Source organism: Amyelois transitella, chromosome 31, assembly GCF_032362555.1.
Source record: "Amyelois transitella isolate CPQ chromosome 31, ilAmyTran1.1, whole genome shotgun sequence".
Lineage (NCBI taxonomy): Eukaryota > Metazoa > Arthropoda > Insecta > Lepidoptera > Pyralidae > Amyelois > Amyelois transitella.
Genome location: NC_083534.1, coordinates 2,167,838 through 2,184,214, shown reverse-complemented (window position 1 = coordinate 2,184,214; position 16,377 = coordinate 2,167,838). Strand labels below are relative to the sequence as shown.

The 16,377-nt window shown below is 36.8% G+C and overlaps 1 protein-coding gene across 1 annotated transcript; it reads left to right on the top strand.

Moving 5' to 3' along the window:
* Positions 1-1,073: 1,073 nt before the first annotated feature.
* LOC106137500 (hemolin) lies at positions 1,074-16,212 on the top strand. Its single transcript, XM_060953170.1, has 8 exons — positions 1,074-1,118; positions 1,276-1,325; positions 1,805-1,928; positions 6,276-6,501; positions 7,370-7,546; positions 8,070-8,269; positions 9,278-9,480; positions 15,922-16,212. The coding sequence occupies exons 2-8, from the start codon at positions 1,280-1,282 to the stop codon at positions 16,185-16,187; spliced, it is 1,242 nt and encodes a 413-aa protein (XP_060809153.1). The 5' UTR covers positions 1,074-1,118; positions 1,276-1,279; the 3' UTR covers positions 16,188-16,212.
* The last annotated feature ends 165 nt before the right edge of the window (positions 16,213-16,377 follow it).

Here is a 16,377-nt window from a genome sequence, read left to right as displayed (position 1 = left end):
ATTATCGCGACAAGCTTTTTAATTTCAATTCTGCAAAATCATAAATGAATGTAATTAAAAATGTTATTTTGATCGTTTTAGGACACTTAAATAAAAGCTTGATTTAAAAGTTTTTTATAATTATATTTTATTAGTTACATTTTATTTAGTTACATACCTACATGTATGAACCTGTATGCATGCATGTATCATACCATTCACGGCTGGGATTCACCGCCGCCAAGTAAATAATAAGGAAACATGTTTTCCTTAACACCTGAGGCATGTTCATTGTTCAGATTTAAATACCTAAAGCTAGCCTGACAATAAAAATGGATGATCAAATAAAACATTGACATGTATGCAAACGCTTATTTATTTATTTACACGCTAAAAATAACATACTGACCTCCGTAAACATGTTAGGTCATGGTAAAATCTGCACTAGTTTATTGTGCCTATTACCCTTTGTCGCCTGTTACGACGTTCATGGGAAAGAGATGGAGTGGTCCTATTCTTTTTCTTTTGGTGCCGGGATCCACATAGGAGTATCTGTACTAATAAGAAAAATTAAAACTTCCTGTCTGTTTGTAACACTTTCACCCTTAAACTACTAAACCAATTTTTTAAGAACTACATTTTATCTATACTAATATTATAAAGCTGAAGAGTTTGTTTGAACGCGCTAATCTCAGAAACTACTGGTTCGACTTGAAAAAATATTTTTGCGTTGACTAGACCCCTTATCGAGGAAGGCTTTAGGCTATATATTATCACGCTGCAACTATAAGGAGCAAAGAAATAATGGAATATGTGAAAACACGGGGAAAATAATTCATCCTTGAGGGCTTTAATGATGCCCAAAATAACTTTTCCACGCGGACGAAGTTGCGGGCACAGCTTGTTGCATAATAGAGAGGTAGAAGACCAAACGGACGAAGTCGCGGGCAAAAGGTAGTACATTATATGGAAAGACACAATGTGATGAGGTATACCTATTTTGTGGTGATGCGATAAGTACTTGCCTACCTAGAGTGACATAAGTTGTTTTTTTTTTTTTGTCTCACCACTAAGCTTGTATAAAATGGGTTCCCGCGCTTTGCGACTTACAGTCTGGCAAAATCTGCACTCCTTTCTGGGTGCGTTTATTTTTTTTTCTTGAAGCATTGTTGTCTTGACATACAGCTTTATAATCTTTTAAAATAATAAGAAAAACCACTAATTCCTTCATATTTTGTTAATTATTACCTACTTATAAGTAGATATTTTATTTCTTTTTTATTAATTTTGTTTTAGAACGATGAGTGTTATTCGTGCGTGTGTGGTGTTAGGGTTATTGGCTGTTGGTGAGTACCTACCTATCTTTTTTTTTTATTTGATTTAATTCTTTTTTCTCCTGGCGTCCCGGTACTTCCTTACGGCTCTGTAGAGGAGTCCACGGTGCGCATTTTGATAATGATCCTGAATTGTGTAAGTCAGGTTTTTACACTGCATTCCAATACAGCTAACTCCCATCTGAACCTCGCAACCTATCCCGCATTTGATCATTCTTTATGTTGCATAAGATTAATATTCTTTTTCCATTAGTCGTCTCAAAACATTCATGGCATTTCCAAAGTTAAAAGAATTAAGATTATATTTTATTGTATGGCACAATCAAATAAAAACTTAATTCTTTAAACTTTTTAAAAAAAAATTTAAAACCAATTTGACAGGAAAAAAAAACAAAAAAGAAACCCTGCTTGCTTTGACTGACTTTAACAACTAACTAATATAAAATTAACTGAAAAAGTTGAAAAAATATAAAAAACAAATATTTTTTCAGCCTCTAGCCAGCCAGTAAACAATCTCCCGGTCCTGAAGGAGGCGCCTCAGGAGGTCCTATTCAGAGAGGGAACGCCTTTTGCTGTAGAATGTGTTACTGCCAGCGGAGACGGAAAATTGTTCAAGTAACATACATACATACTTATATCTTTATCCCTTGCGGGATAGACAGTGCCAACAGTCTTGAAAAATCTGATAGAATTGAGATTCAAATAGTGACAGGTTGCTAGCCCGTCGCCTAAAAGAAGAATCCCAAGTTTATAAACCTATCCCCTAGTCGCCTTTTACGACATCCATGGGAAAGAGATGGAGTGGTCCTATTATTTTTTTGGATAAAGGCATAATTTTATGTATGTACAAAATCTATGATATAATAAAATGTAGTTCATCAAAAATTGCTTCAGTAGTTTAAGCGTGAAAGTGTTACAGACAGACAGAGGAAGTTTTCATTTTTACTACGCTTTTATATTAGCTTGGGTTGTATGTATGTATGTATGTAACGGAATCTTTGAGCTTAATTTTCACTGATTTCTAAACGTCTGATCAACTTGGAACTTTGCACACGTATCAAGGACCGATGACAATGCAATATTTTGATAAGAGTTTTTCATTATCCTTATTAAAACTGCCAGGATTAATAAATTCATTTTTAGATCCTTCGTATGAGAGTAAGAGAGACAGAGATAGCACCAGTGCCAGTAATCTCCATACAAGAAACCAAGAAGTTCTGACGTATAATGAGTCAAAAAGAGATGTAATATATTTCCATATAATGTTACTATTAACCTGAGGCTTCTTTATTTCATCGCATTGCTCCATTTAGAATTACCATTAGAAACCATAGTAGAATTAGTAGAATATTTTAAAACAATAAAAAATATATAAGTAATAAAACAAAAGTAATAAATGAAAATTGAACAACTAAATTTACAAAAATACAAGAATAAAGTTACTACCTACAGAACTTTGCGATATTTAATACGTATTTAACATATTAATGCAATTCTTGAATTAACATTAGGTATCTTTTGCCTATTTATAATAGCAACACTGTAATACTCGTTTGGAAAATGAGTGACAGTTTTTTATGTCAAATAAGTTTTGCAGTAAGTTTTGATTGAATTCGATTCGAACACCTGTAAACTTTCTTTCTGTTGTTTTTTACCGGTGCCTGTGTATTTACCTATTTGCACTTTGTTTTGTGCTGATAACTTGTCGTTATTTGGAGTTTGGAATATTCCGTTGAGTCGAGCTTTGTTCTTCCGGATATTCGTGTGATTTTATCATCTGAGATTGGACTCTGACTGTGTTTACTGTGTTGTGCAGATATTTTGAGATAGGACTCCTGTAAAAAGTACCTTATTATTTGAGATAGGAGTCCCAAGTTTGTGTTTGTTTTTGTGAAAGACAGATTTTACAACAAAAGTGCCACGATGTCTTCAGATAAACTTTGTTGCGTTCCTGGTTGTAAAGGCAGTGGAGGTATGTTTGAAATATTTTTGTTCCTGTATCAATCTGCCTCTTAATCTTGTAGTTTGATTCCTGGCAAGGCCACAATCGAAAATTATTACGTTTGCTGGATAGTCAAAAATATTATTAACAGTGATTTATCACTATAAAATTCTTTTCAACTGGGTTTAACAATCATCATACATACATATAATCACGTCTATATCCCTTGCGGGGTAGACAGAGCCAACAGTCTTGTAAAGACTGATAGGCCACGTTCAGCTATTTGGCTTTAAGATAGAATTGAGATTCAAATAGTGACAGGTTGCAAGCCCATCGCCTTAAAAAGAATCATGATGATGGGAATATTATGAGATTTAATCCAATCAGGCCACATATAACTTTAAGAAAGTTAGTTGTGAAAACCTCCGGCGATGGGCGCATGGTTGCGAAAGTCTTTTCTAGTAAGATAGTTATACCAGAAGTGTTAACTTCCAAAAAATAATTGTATAAAAAAACTAAAAAACTACGCTTTTATTGCTAATCAAACTAAAAAATAGAAAATAAAAATTAATGACAAAGGAATTCAGTAGTAGCAAGTCGAACAATCAGTTATAGTCAGTTGTAGTAGTAATTACCTCGGATTAAAATTATAACAAAATTAAATTTATAAACAAAACAATTTAAATCAGAGTAAAAAGCGTGGGGTGCATTTTACTTCATTTTCATAACTCTCTTGTCATAAATATATGCTAATAGAATGATTTTAATATTTACTACATCAGGCACCCCACGCTTTTTACTCTGATTTAAATTGTTTTCTTTATAAATTAAATTTTGTTATAATTTTAATCCGAGGTAATTACTACTACAACTGACTATAACTGATTGTTCGACTTGCTACTACTGAATTCCTTTGTCATTAATTTTTATTTTCTATTTTTTAGTTTGATTAGCAATAAAAGCGTAGTTTTTTAGTTTTTTTTTTATTATTATTAGTACAGATAGTGCTTTGTGGTTCCCGGCACCAAAAGAAAAAGAATAGAACCACTCCATCTCTTTCCCATGAACGTCGTAACATGCGACAAAGGGGAATAGGCTCATTAAACTAGTGCAGATTTTACCATGACCTAACATGGTTACGGAGGTCAATGTTATTTTTAGCGTGGAAATAAATAAATAAGCGTTTGTACATAGATTTTGTAAGTAGATAATTTTCTGAGGTCAAACATAGGGATAAAATTTCCTCGCAGATGGAAAAACCAGAGAGAGGTATTTAGTTTAACGCGTGCAGAGCAACTTGCAAAAACTAGTTTGAAACTAAAAGTTAGGTAGTTACTGTATGAAAATTTAGAAAAAAAAACATGGACAATGCGGAACTTTATTAGGTATAAAAAAAAAATTTAAACCGATTTAAAAAAATACTAAAAAGTTAGAAATAAATACGTTGCTGACTGTACTGGTAGTCACTGACAAAGATAAATGTGTATTTGTATTATGGCCACCCTTCTTATTGTGAGAGAAGGCCTTTGCCATATACACCACTAGCTGTGCCCGCGACTTCGTCCGCGTGGAATAGTTATTTAGCGCATCATTTGGCTTGAATGATCAAGGATGAATAATTTTCCCCGTTTTTTTTTCACTTTTTCATTATTTCTTTGCTCCTTATAGTTGCAGCGTGATAATAAATAATAATAATAAATAAATATTTATTTGATAAAATTACTCGTACAGATAACATGAACCCTGAAGTCTGTGTTAGTTAAAACTGTGCTACAGACCTCAGACTTCCCACACTGTTGATACAATTTGAAATTATCAAATAAATATCACAAAATAATATATAAAGCATTTAAAAAATAAAAGATAAAGAAACTCAAAACTACCATTTCACATAATAATATACTGGTTGGTTAAACTACATTTACGAAGAGATCTTCTACAGCATCATAATCCATAGTTTTTAATCTCTGTATCAAAACATTTTTGAATTCGTGATTACTACATTTTCTTATTGTTTTGACATTTTTAAGTATATAATTTATTATAAGTCTTTGGAGCACAATAGTCATAACCTTTCTTCGCAAAAACTGTATTAACCCAAGGTACGGGTACTTTTGATACTCTCTTTGTACAGATAGATAACTGAGGCACATTACATCTATGGTATCTACGTAAACAATGATAAATATACAGTTTCCTAACGGTTAATACATTACAGGATAGATATAATTCAGTAGTTGGATATCTAAAAGGCAAATGCTTCATAACTTTTAAAATAGCTCGTTGAGCCCTCTCTATTCAATTAGATACGTTTTTGATGCACCGCCCCATGAACAAATGCAGTATGAGAGAATGCTTTCACACAGGGATTTGTAACTTAGATTCAGAACATCGTCACCAGCCACATTGCGTAGAAGTTTAAAGACATAAATCAGCCTGCGTATTCTCTTTGCTAGTTCAGATATTTGTGGCTCCCAGCTGAGACCTTCATCAATAATTACACCTAAGTATTTTACCGCTTTTTCCCGAGTTAAATAAGGACAATTACACAGCGCAGGTACGTGAGCTAGTTTATTACAGGGATGGGTATGGATTTGAATTTTGAAGTTACAGACATGATGTTATAAGCCTTCCTCGATAAATGGTCTATTCAACGCAAAAATAATTATTCAATTCGAACCAGTAGTTCCTGAGATAAGCGCGTTCAAACAAACAAACTCTTCAGCTTTATAATATTAGTTTAGAATATTTACATATTAACTTAATTGCAGCGCTCATTCTGCTGACTTTGAAGAGTTCCCTGGAATATCTTCCACATTTATGACAGACCTTAACCACATTTTGATGGGCCCAATCGGACATTTAACTATTTTGAATGCAAAATAATGAATTTTTCTAATCTGGTTATAAATGCCGGAGATATGCTGTAACTTAAAAAAAAAACAAATGCGGTCGAATTAAGAACCTCCTTCTGTAAAGTCTGTTAAAAACGATTGAAATTAATATTTTTACTATGACAGATACAAATGGACCAAAAACGGGCAACCACTTAACCTGAAAGATAACGCCAACATTGTCCAGCGTCAGAACGAAGGTACCCTGGTCTTCCTGCGACCTTCCATCTCCGACGAAGGTGCTTACCAGTGCTTGGGTGAGAGCCAATACGGAACAGCATCCACCAGGGTCATTCAAATTCGCAGGACGTATTTGGAAGCCCAGAAATATGAAGTCCAGAAACACACTCCGGTATGGAAACTTACATACATCCTACTACTATTATAAAGGCGAAAGTTTGTATGGATGTTTGTTACTCTTTCACGCAAAAACTACTGAACCGATTACCATGAAATTTGGTATGTAGGTAGCTGAAGACCCAGAATAACACATAGGCTACATTTTATCCCAGAGTTCCCGCGGGATTGATAGGGTTTCCATGCGGACGAAGTCGCGGGCGGCCTCTAGTACAAACATATAATCACGTCTATATTCCTTGCGGTGTAGACAAAGCCAACAGTCTTGAAAAGACTGACAGGCCACGTTCAGCCGTTTGGCTTGATGATGAAATTGAGATTCAAATAGTGACAGGTTGCTAACTCGTCGCCTAAAAAAGGAATCCCAAGTATATAAGCCTATCCCTTAGTCGCCTTTAACGACATCCATGAGAAAGAGATAATAATATAATAATAATAAATATATACGGGACAAATTACACTGATTGAGTTAGCCTCGAAGTAAGTTCGAAACTTGTGTTACGAGGTTACGAGATACTAACTCAACGATACTATATTTTATAATAAATACTTATATAGATAAACATCCAAGACCCAGGCCAATCAGAAAAAGTTCTTTTCTCATCATGCCCTGACCGGGATTCGAACCCGGGACCTCCGGTGTCACAGACAAGCGTACTACCGCTGAGCCACAGAGGCCGTTGAGATGTCTTAGAAAAGAGTCAATGGAACATGGCCGAGGTAGGATTTGAACCTGTTACGCATTTTACTTACGCATTTTAACCGGACACCTTAACCATTCCTTTCATTCACCTCCGATTCAACTCCCAAATTGCAATGATTCTCTATTTCAACCTAATCATAATGTCCGCATTTCCCCTCAGATCGAAGGCAGAACTTTTAAGCTGGACTGTCCAGCTCCCAAAGCTTACCCCAAGCCAGACATAGAATGGAGGAGTCTGCAGGCTGCCGACCCCATCGTGTCAGGGGAAATTCAAGACGCGAGGATCACTGTAGGGCCCGATGGAGCCCTGTACTTCGCCAACGTTACTGAAGATGATGTAAGTAAAGTAAGAAAGTAAGTGCCGTGTGGTTCCCGGCAACAATACAAAAAAGAATACGACCACTCTATTTCTTTCCCATGGATGTCGTAAAAGGCGAATAAGGGATAGGCTTACATACTTGTGATTCTTTTGTTAGGCGATGGGCTAGCAACCTGTCACTATTTGGATCTCAATTCCATCATTAAGCCGAGCAGCTGAACGTGGCCATTCTGTCTTTTCGGGACTATTGGCTCTGTCTGCCCCGTAAGGGATATAGACGTGACTATATGTATGTATGTATGTATGTAAGTAAACTTTAATCGCGCGACGTTGTTATTATCGCGCGGAAAATGTACACCGTCCTGTCCAATGGACTGAAATCTGAGGACGCGGAAAACCGTACAAAATGGAGGGTGAAAAGTCGGAAGGCGTACCCCGGGCCCCGAAAAACTCCTGTGAAGGATACAACCTAACACGCAGAGATGAGAGACAGACCCAACAATCTAGACGGCCTTAATCATCATGAGATTTTCTTACACAGGCGAGCGAGCGTTTCAAATACGTCTGCCTAGCGTCTTCACCAGCCGTGGACAAACCCGTGGTTCTAGCCGAACACTTCATCAGCTCCCTGAAGAAGGACACCAAGCCCCAGGACCACGAGGTGGTGCTGCAGTACGCTAGTCCAGACACCACGGCCAGGGTCGGAGATATGATCTTCTTGTACTGTATTTATGGTGGCAAGTGAGTATTAAATAAATAAATATAAATATATACGGGACAAATTACACAGATTGAGTTAGCCTCGAAGTAAGTTCGAGACTTGTGTTTTGAGATACTAACTCAACGATACTATATTTTATAATAAATACTTATATAGATAAACATCCAAGACCCAAGCCAATCAGAAAAAGTTCTTTTCTCATCATGCCCTGGCCGGGATTCGAATCCGGGACCTCCGGTGTCACAGACAAGCGTAATACCGCTGCGCCACAGAGGCCGTCGAGAGTATTGAAACAGTTCCCTTTAGTTATACAACCATACGACTTTTTGCTGTAACTGTTACTGTGCCGTGTGGTTTTCGGCACTTAAGAATAGAACCATTTCACATATTTCCCATGGACGTGAACGGCTAATAAGGATAATTTGGGATTCTTCAGGTAAGCGGTTGGGAAGCACCTGTCTTTATTTGAATCTCAATTCCATCATGAAACCATAAAGCTGAACGTGGCCTTTCAGTTTTTCAGAGACTGTTGGCTCTGTCTATACCGCAAGAGATATAGACGTGTCTATACTAGGGAAATCATCATTGAAAGACCTGCAACTTTAGGCACTTACAGTTAAGATGATACAATGAGATGATGACAGAAGAGAGACTAGTTTATCTTTTAATGGAAGCTAGTCGGTTTCGAGTAGTCTTGACCTGAGATTAGATGATAATATTATGATAAAAGCCCTTCTCCAAGAACACACATACGTATATATAATCACGTCTATATCCCTTGCGGGGTAAACAGAGCCAACAGTCTCAAAAAATACCGTAAGGGCGCGTTCAGCTGTATGACCTAATGATGGAATTGAGATTCAAATAGTAACAGGCTTCTTAGCCCATCACCTAAAAGAAGAATCTAAAGTTTACTATCGATACCTATAGTCGCCTTTTACGACATCCATGGTATAGATATTTAAATCGTATACTAAAATGCCGAGAACCACACGGAAATCTCTCCTATAAATAAATAACCATTCCAGCCCCCTAGCCCACCCGGACTGGTTCAAAGACGGGAAGGACGTAAACAACGAGCCGGGAGCGCGCATCACCAGGTACAACAGGAGCGTGGGCAAGCGGCTGCTGATCAGGGGAGTGCTGCCTGAGGACGAGGGCGTCTACAGGTGCGCGGTGGACAACGAGGTCGGGAAAAAACAGGAGCACACCATGAAGTTGACTGTCGTTGGTAAGACAATTTGGTCTTGAAGTTTTTTTATGGAAGCTTATTACAGCACGGAGGATTATATTAATGACTAGCGACCCGCCTTCTTCGCACGGGTGCAAAATTATAATAAATGTTGTTATACATAAAAATTTTCCTCTTGAATCACTCTACCTGTTACAAAAAACCGCATCAAAATCCGTTGCGTAATTTTAAAGATTTAAGCATACAGACAAACAGACTAAAATAGCGACTTTGTTTTATACTATGTACCTAGTGATGAACATGTGTGGCCCGAGCTTGACATACTCGTAGTGGCCTCTTAAATGCTTTTGCATTTTTGACATGGTGTTAACATAATTTGTACAGTGTGTACATATTTTATTTTATCTTTTTTTATTTGACGAAATATTCGTATGGATATAATTAGTTCTACATTCATTCATGTTTTTTAATGTAGACAATGTGCATTCTTCTGCGATGTAGTTTTAAGAGATCTATATTTGTAAATTGATGTCCGATGAAAATGCTGCAGTGCAGTTTGTTCCGCCGCTTCTTCTACACATGCGCTTTGGAAGCGGTAGTAGTTTTAATTAGATTTAAGTGATGTGACGTCAAAAAGTGATACCTTGTATCCAATTTTGAAAACAATTCTATTCTGAAGATTTCTCGAGAGTCGTTGGTCGAATCGGTAAGATGCCTGACCAAAACGCAATTGCCCATGAAAGCACAGGTTCGAATCCCACCGCGGCAATGTACCAATGACTATTTTCAAAGTTGTGTACATTAGTTTGATAACTAACCGATGCTCTTACGGCGAGGGAAAACATCGTGAGGATACTTGCACATTCAGGCAACTGGATTTGTAACCATATGATCCAAAACGGGTTTGGATCCCCAGCAAAGGTTACGGAGGTCAGACGGGAGTCGCTTCGTGTCAAATACCTGACTCGCCCAATCCAGGATCCATGGTCAAGAGCATACCCCGGGCTCCTCTAAAGAGTGATGAGGATGCAACCCGGACTAAAGTCAGGAGGAAGAGATCTAACCGAAGATTTATACCCACTAACGTAAAAAGAATGTTCAACAAACCCAGTCATAACATTAACTAAGTATAATAATAAAGAAATCGCTGTAAGGGATAGGCTTACAAACTTGAGATTCCTTTTTTAGGCGACAGGCTAGCAACTTGTCACTATTCGAATCTCAATTCTATCTTAAAGCCAAATAGCTAAACGTGGCCTATCAGTCCGCTCAGGACTGTTGGCTCTGTCTACCCCGCAAGGGATATAGACGTGATTATATGTATGTATGTTTGTATGTAAATCGCTATAAGGAACTTTAAGACTTAGCACGACCTTTGTCTAGATTTCTTTACATTTTAGAGATAAACAAGCAACTACTTTTACGACTTGGCTACATTTTTTCAGAATGCTTTTGGTGGGATATCTTATTCTACCTACCCCTGTTGCGTCATCACTAACGTCATGTCGTAAAAGAAGACTAAGGCCTGGCTTATAAACTTTGGATTGTTCTTTTAGGCGACAGGCTAGCAACCTGCCACTATTTAAAATCTTAATTCTATCATCATCATCATATTCATTCATATCATCAGTACCGATCATCGATCTCTGCTATACGGACGTGCTACGGTTATATCTAAATTCCATTGTTCATCAACATTTTCTCTTTTAGAATTTTATTAGTTATTTATTAAAAAAAAATTTCAAAGATGATGAAGTGTTCCGTTTGTGACGCGTCATTTAGTGATGGCGTGCAGTGTATGCATTGCAAGAGACACTTGGACTTCAGTTGTGCAAATATCACTGAGGCTGGATACAGGAAGCTGGGCACGGATAGAAGAGCTGCCTGGAAGTGTCCTATGTGCAGAAGGCTGTCGCCTACACCACCCACTATACCCACTAGTAACACAGTTACGCTTGATACTATTCTTGCCGAACTGCGCGATGTTAAGAGTCAGCTATCAGGTCTCCCAGCTTTGCAAAGGGATATCAAATGCATCAGGGAAGAATTGGGTGATCTTAAGCATTCGCTTGAATACAATAGTGCGGCTATTACTGAGCATGCTCAAAGGATTGAAGCTCTCGAAGGCAAGTTATTGGTGATTGAGGATGTTCAGACTGGCATAAATAAGGTCCACCATGAATTAAATTTGGTAAATGGAAAATTGGCTGCATTCGAGCAAAGGGCAAGACTAAGCAATGTTGAAATAAAGGGAATCCCTCTGAAAAAAGATGAAAATTTATTTTCAATTATGGAATCCATTTGTCGATCTATTAACTTTAACTTCTCGAAGGAGTCTATCGGTTACATAACCAGAGTTCCAGTTTTTGGTGCTAAGGAAAAGTCAATTATTGCCACTTTCACCAATAGATATACTAAAGAAAATTTTATTGCTGCGGCACGTGCAAATAAAATCCTTCTAGCTAGGGACCTTGGATTCTCAAAGACAGATGGCCGGGTATTTGTTAATGACCATCTTACGAGTCAGTCTAAAAATCTTCTCACTTTGTGCAAGACAACCTTAAAAGCTAAGGACTATAAGTATATTTGGGTTAAATTTGGAAAAATACATGTTCGCAAATCTGACACTTCGCGAGTTATTATTATTAATAGTGAATCCGATTTAAATGGTTTAAAATAATCTGTTTTTTGAAAAGTCTAGGGATTTTTGTTGATTTAAAAATATCTCTGTTTATATACATGTTTTTGTTTTCTTCTCATATACAATATTATTTCGTCAGCCAAAAATTGCATCGTTTGTTTAAAAATTATAAAATGTTTATTAACGCTGGCGTCGTTACCGGCCTATTGATTGTCTTTTGTTCTCTGCGTCGACGCATCCCTACCCGCTTTCTATACACTGTTTGCGCTCGGATCGTAGCATTTATCACTTTATGTATCCTTTTTTCGCAAATGACCATTTGCTTTTGTTGTTTCTTTCTATTTTTGTTACCTGTCGCAGGCGAACATGTTTACATCAATGACCTGCATAACAACATAATAATATTTTATTTTGATTGCACATTTCGTATTCCATGCACATACGTAGGTTTTATTTATATTTTGTTATTTACTTTAATGCTACATAATTTAAAGTACGATTATGGCTAATTTGACTCATTGTAACAGTACTGAGAAATTATGCATTTATTATCAGAATGTGCGTGGTCTACGAACGAAAACTGAAACATTTTATCGTAACATTTGTTCAATCAATATGTACCATGTTATAGTCTTGACGGAAACATGGTTATTAGATAGTATTCAGGACGGTGAGTTATTTGACGGCAGGTATGTAGTGTGGCGGCGGGATCGTGATTATGTGTTGACGGGTCAGACGTTGGGTGGCGGTGTTCTTATTGCCGTTCGTAAGGACTTAGTTGCACAACAAGAAACTTCTCTGAATTCTTGTGCGGAGGATCTATGGATTAGCCTAAAAATACCGCAAAGTAAATTCAAATTGTATTTGTGCGTACTTTATCTTTGCGTACAGAATCAGGGCTATACATTTTCGCAACAATTGCATAATTTTTTTCAAGGGCTAAATGATAATATGGCTTCTTTCTGTGAATCGAATAAGTATTTAATTATTGGGGATTTCAACATGAGCGATATCAAGTGGACCCTGTCTACGGATACTACAGCACATCTTTTACCTACTAATTTTTCTAGACCTGACGAAACATTCCTGGTTGACGAGATAGCATTCCACAACTTGCACCAGTACAATGGAATTCAGAATGATTATCATAGAATACTTGATTTAGTGCTTTGTAATGACAGTGTATCTGTCGCTGAATGTCCCGCTCCGTTAGTACCTATGGATAAAAATCATCCTGCTTTAGATATATTTGTGGAGTTTATTGAAGTTAAGCCACTAAAACCTGCCCCTTTACTCAAATATTTATTTAACAAGGGTGATTACGATAATATTACTCGGGAATTATTGTTGGTTGATTGGGAATTTGAATTGTCTAGTGGATCGCTTGAGGAGGCGACTAATTATTTTTACGACTTCTTTCACAGATTGCGGGATAAATACATACCTACTAAATTAATATCATCTGAAAATTTCCCTATTTGGTATTCATCTGCCTTAAAAAAAGCTATTAAAGAAAAGCATAAGTTTTATCGTAAATATAAGGTCTATGGTAATTTTGCTGATTTGCAGTCTTTTCAGATTCTTAGGGACAGAGTGAAGCGATTGGAGCGTTCCTGTTTTGAGTCGTATATCGCGTTGGTTGAAGATTCAATAGGTCGATCTCCAAAACAATTTTGGGCCTACTTTAAATCTAAATCTAACTTGAATGCCATGCCTAGCTGTGTCAAGTATGAGGATGTTGAAGCTAATACAGGTGAAGCGATTTGTGAGTTGTTCTCTCAGTACTTCAATTCCAACTTCTCTGCTCCAGATCCATTTGATTCGCAGAATGCCTTAGTTGACTCGAATGCTACAGTTAGTGACATTCACTCAATCGTAACTGATGAGGTTGAGGTGTATGATCTGATTACTCAGCTTGATGTGTCTAAATCGGCCGGGCCCGATAAATTGCCGGCTCGGTTTCTTATTGGCTGCGCTGGTGCGATTGCTATACCTATCTCAATTCTATTCAACAAATCATTTAGTGAGCATTGTGTTCCGGTAATTTGGAAATCGGCCTATATTACACCAGTTCCGAAAAAAGGCTCTAAGACTGATGTTAAGAATTTTAGACCGATCTCTAAACTATGTATTATCGTAAAATTGTTGGAAAGGCTAACTTATAAACGTATATATTCTGTTCTCAAGGAGTCAATAAGTATTGAACAACATGGATTTCTGAGAGGACGCTCAACTACATCTAACCTAATCCTGCTTAATGACTTTATTACCGAATCTATGGATAATGGATCTCAAGTTGACGTCATTTATACCGATTATAGCAAAGCTTTTGATCGAATAAGTCATAATTTGCTTATTAGAAAGTTGTTTGCTTCAGGCATCCGTGGTGACCTTCTCAGGTGGTTTATCTCATACCTGGAGAATAGATCACAAGCTGTGGTGGTTAGTAACTATATTTCTAGTTGGATTCCTGTCCCAAGCGGCGTTCCTCAGGGTTCACTGCTTGGTCCTTTGCTTTTTACTGTCTTTGTCAATGACATTACTAGCTGCTTTAATTCATCACAACTTTTGTGTTATGCAGATGACATGAAAGTTTTTCGTTCTATTTCTTCCGGTGTTGACGTTGAGCTACTTCAACAGGACTTAGATCGGTTGTCCGACTATTGTCTACGTAATAAGTTGGATTTAAACGCTGATAAATGTGCGTTTGCCACGTTCACTCGAAAACGTAAACCAGTAAATTCACGATATTTTCTTAAAGGTACCGAATTGAAAAAACAGTCTGGCATTCGTGATTTAGGCGTATTTCATGACTCTAAATTATTATTTGATACTCACATTGCCAATATAATTAATAAAGCCTCCAAATCCTTAGGATTTGTGATGCGCAATTCCAAAAGTTTTAAAAAAGCCAAAACCTTAAAAATTTTATACTGTACTTATGTAAGGAGCCATCTGGAGTACGCTTGTCAGATTTGGAACCCAATTTATGATATTTATATTTCCAGAATTGAGGCAATTCAAAAAAGATTTTTACGTTATTTATGTTTTCAGTTACATATTTCTTATAGTTCTGATCAATATGACGAGTTGTGTGCGAAGCAACATCTCGTTCCTCTAGTCACTAGAAGGAATGTGGCAGATTTAATATTTTTCTCCAAAATAATCAATAGTATTGTTGATTGTCCTGATATTCTTGCAAAAATAGGCTTTAAAGTCCCACCTAGAACTATGCGTAGTAATCCATTGTTTAATACCCCCTTCGTCAACACTAATTATAGACAAAATTCTTATTTATGGAGAACCGCTCATCTGTACAATCGAATTTCAGTAGACGCTGATATTGATATCTTTGATTTTAGCATTCCTAAATTGAGGCGGACTCTTATACAATTCTTCTTTCCAAGCGATGTGGTTGATGGCTGACCGGAGATGATATCACAATAATTTATATATATTTAACTGTCGATAGAATTAAGTTCTTTTAAATTTAGTAACTAGACGTTAACTCATAGATTGTTATTGTTGATTGTTTAGAGATTGATGTTCCTTTTTTTTTATTGTATTAGTGTTTTGTATCTGTGAGGACCTATAATTGACCATTTGTTTTACATATGTGACGCTATTTTTTGTAAACGGTTGTTGGTCTTCCAAATAAATAAATAAAATAAATAAAAAATAAAATAAAAATAAAATCATTAAGCCAAACAGCTAAACGTGGCCTATCAGTCTTTCCAAGATTGTTGGCTCTGTCTACCCCGCAAGGGATATAGAAGTGATGTATGTGTATGTTTGTTTGTATTATTAAAGCGTCCTCACAAAAAATATCTCATTTACAGGTGCTCCAAAGTTTACCAAAAAACCAGAGAAAATCACTACTGTTAAACAGGGTGACGACATCACCATACCTTGCGAGGTTTCCGGGTTGCCAGCGCCCAAACTAACATACACTTACAGCGCCGAGCCGCTGAAGAGCGCCAGGGTGACAGCGGCCAATGGATTCTCCATTAAGAAAATTGAGAAAACCGACTCAGGTTACTACGGCTGTAACGCCACCAATGAATACGGAAGTGCGTATTATGAAACTCTTGTTAATGTTGTTTAAAATCAATTAGATTTCATGCTGCCGCCGGGGCAATATAAAACTTTAATTTATATAATAAAATATATTTAAAGCTACACCTGTTTTATTTTCTTACTCTTATTAGCTTTCGCGGGCGGCGCTGTCCGCGTGAAAAGTACGCTATTTGTACCTAGGTACTCCAGACAATATGTTTGCAAAATTTCATGGATAT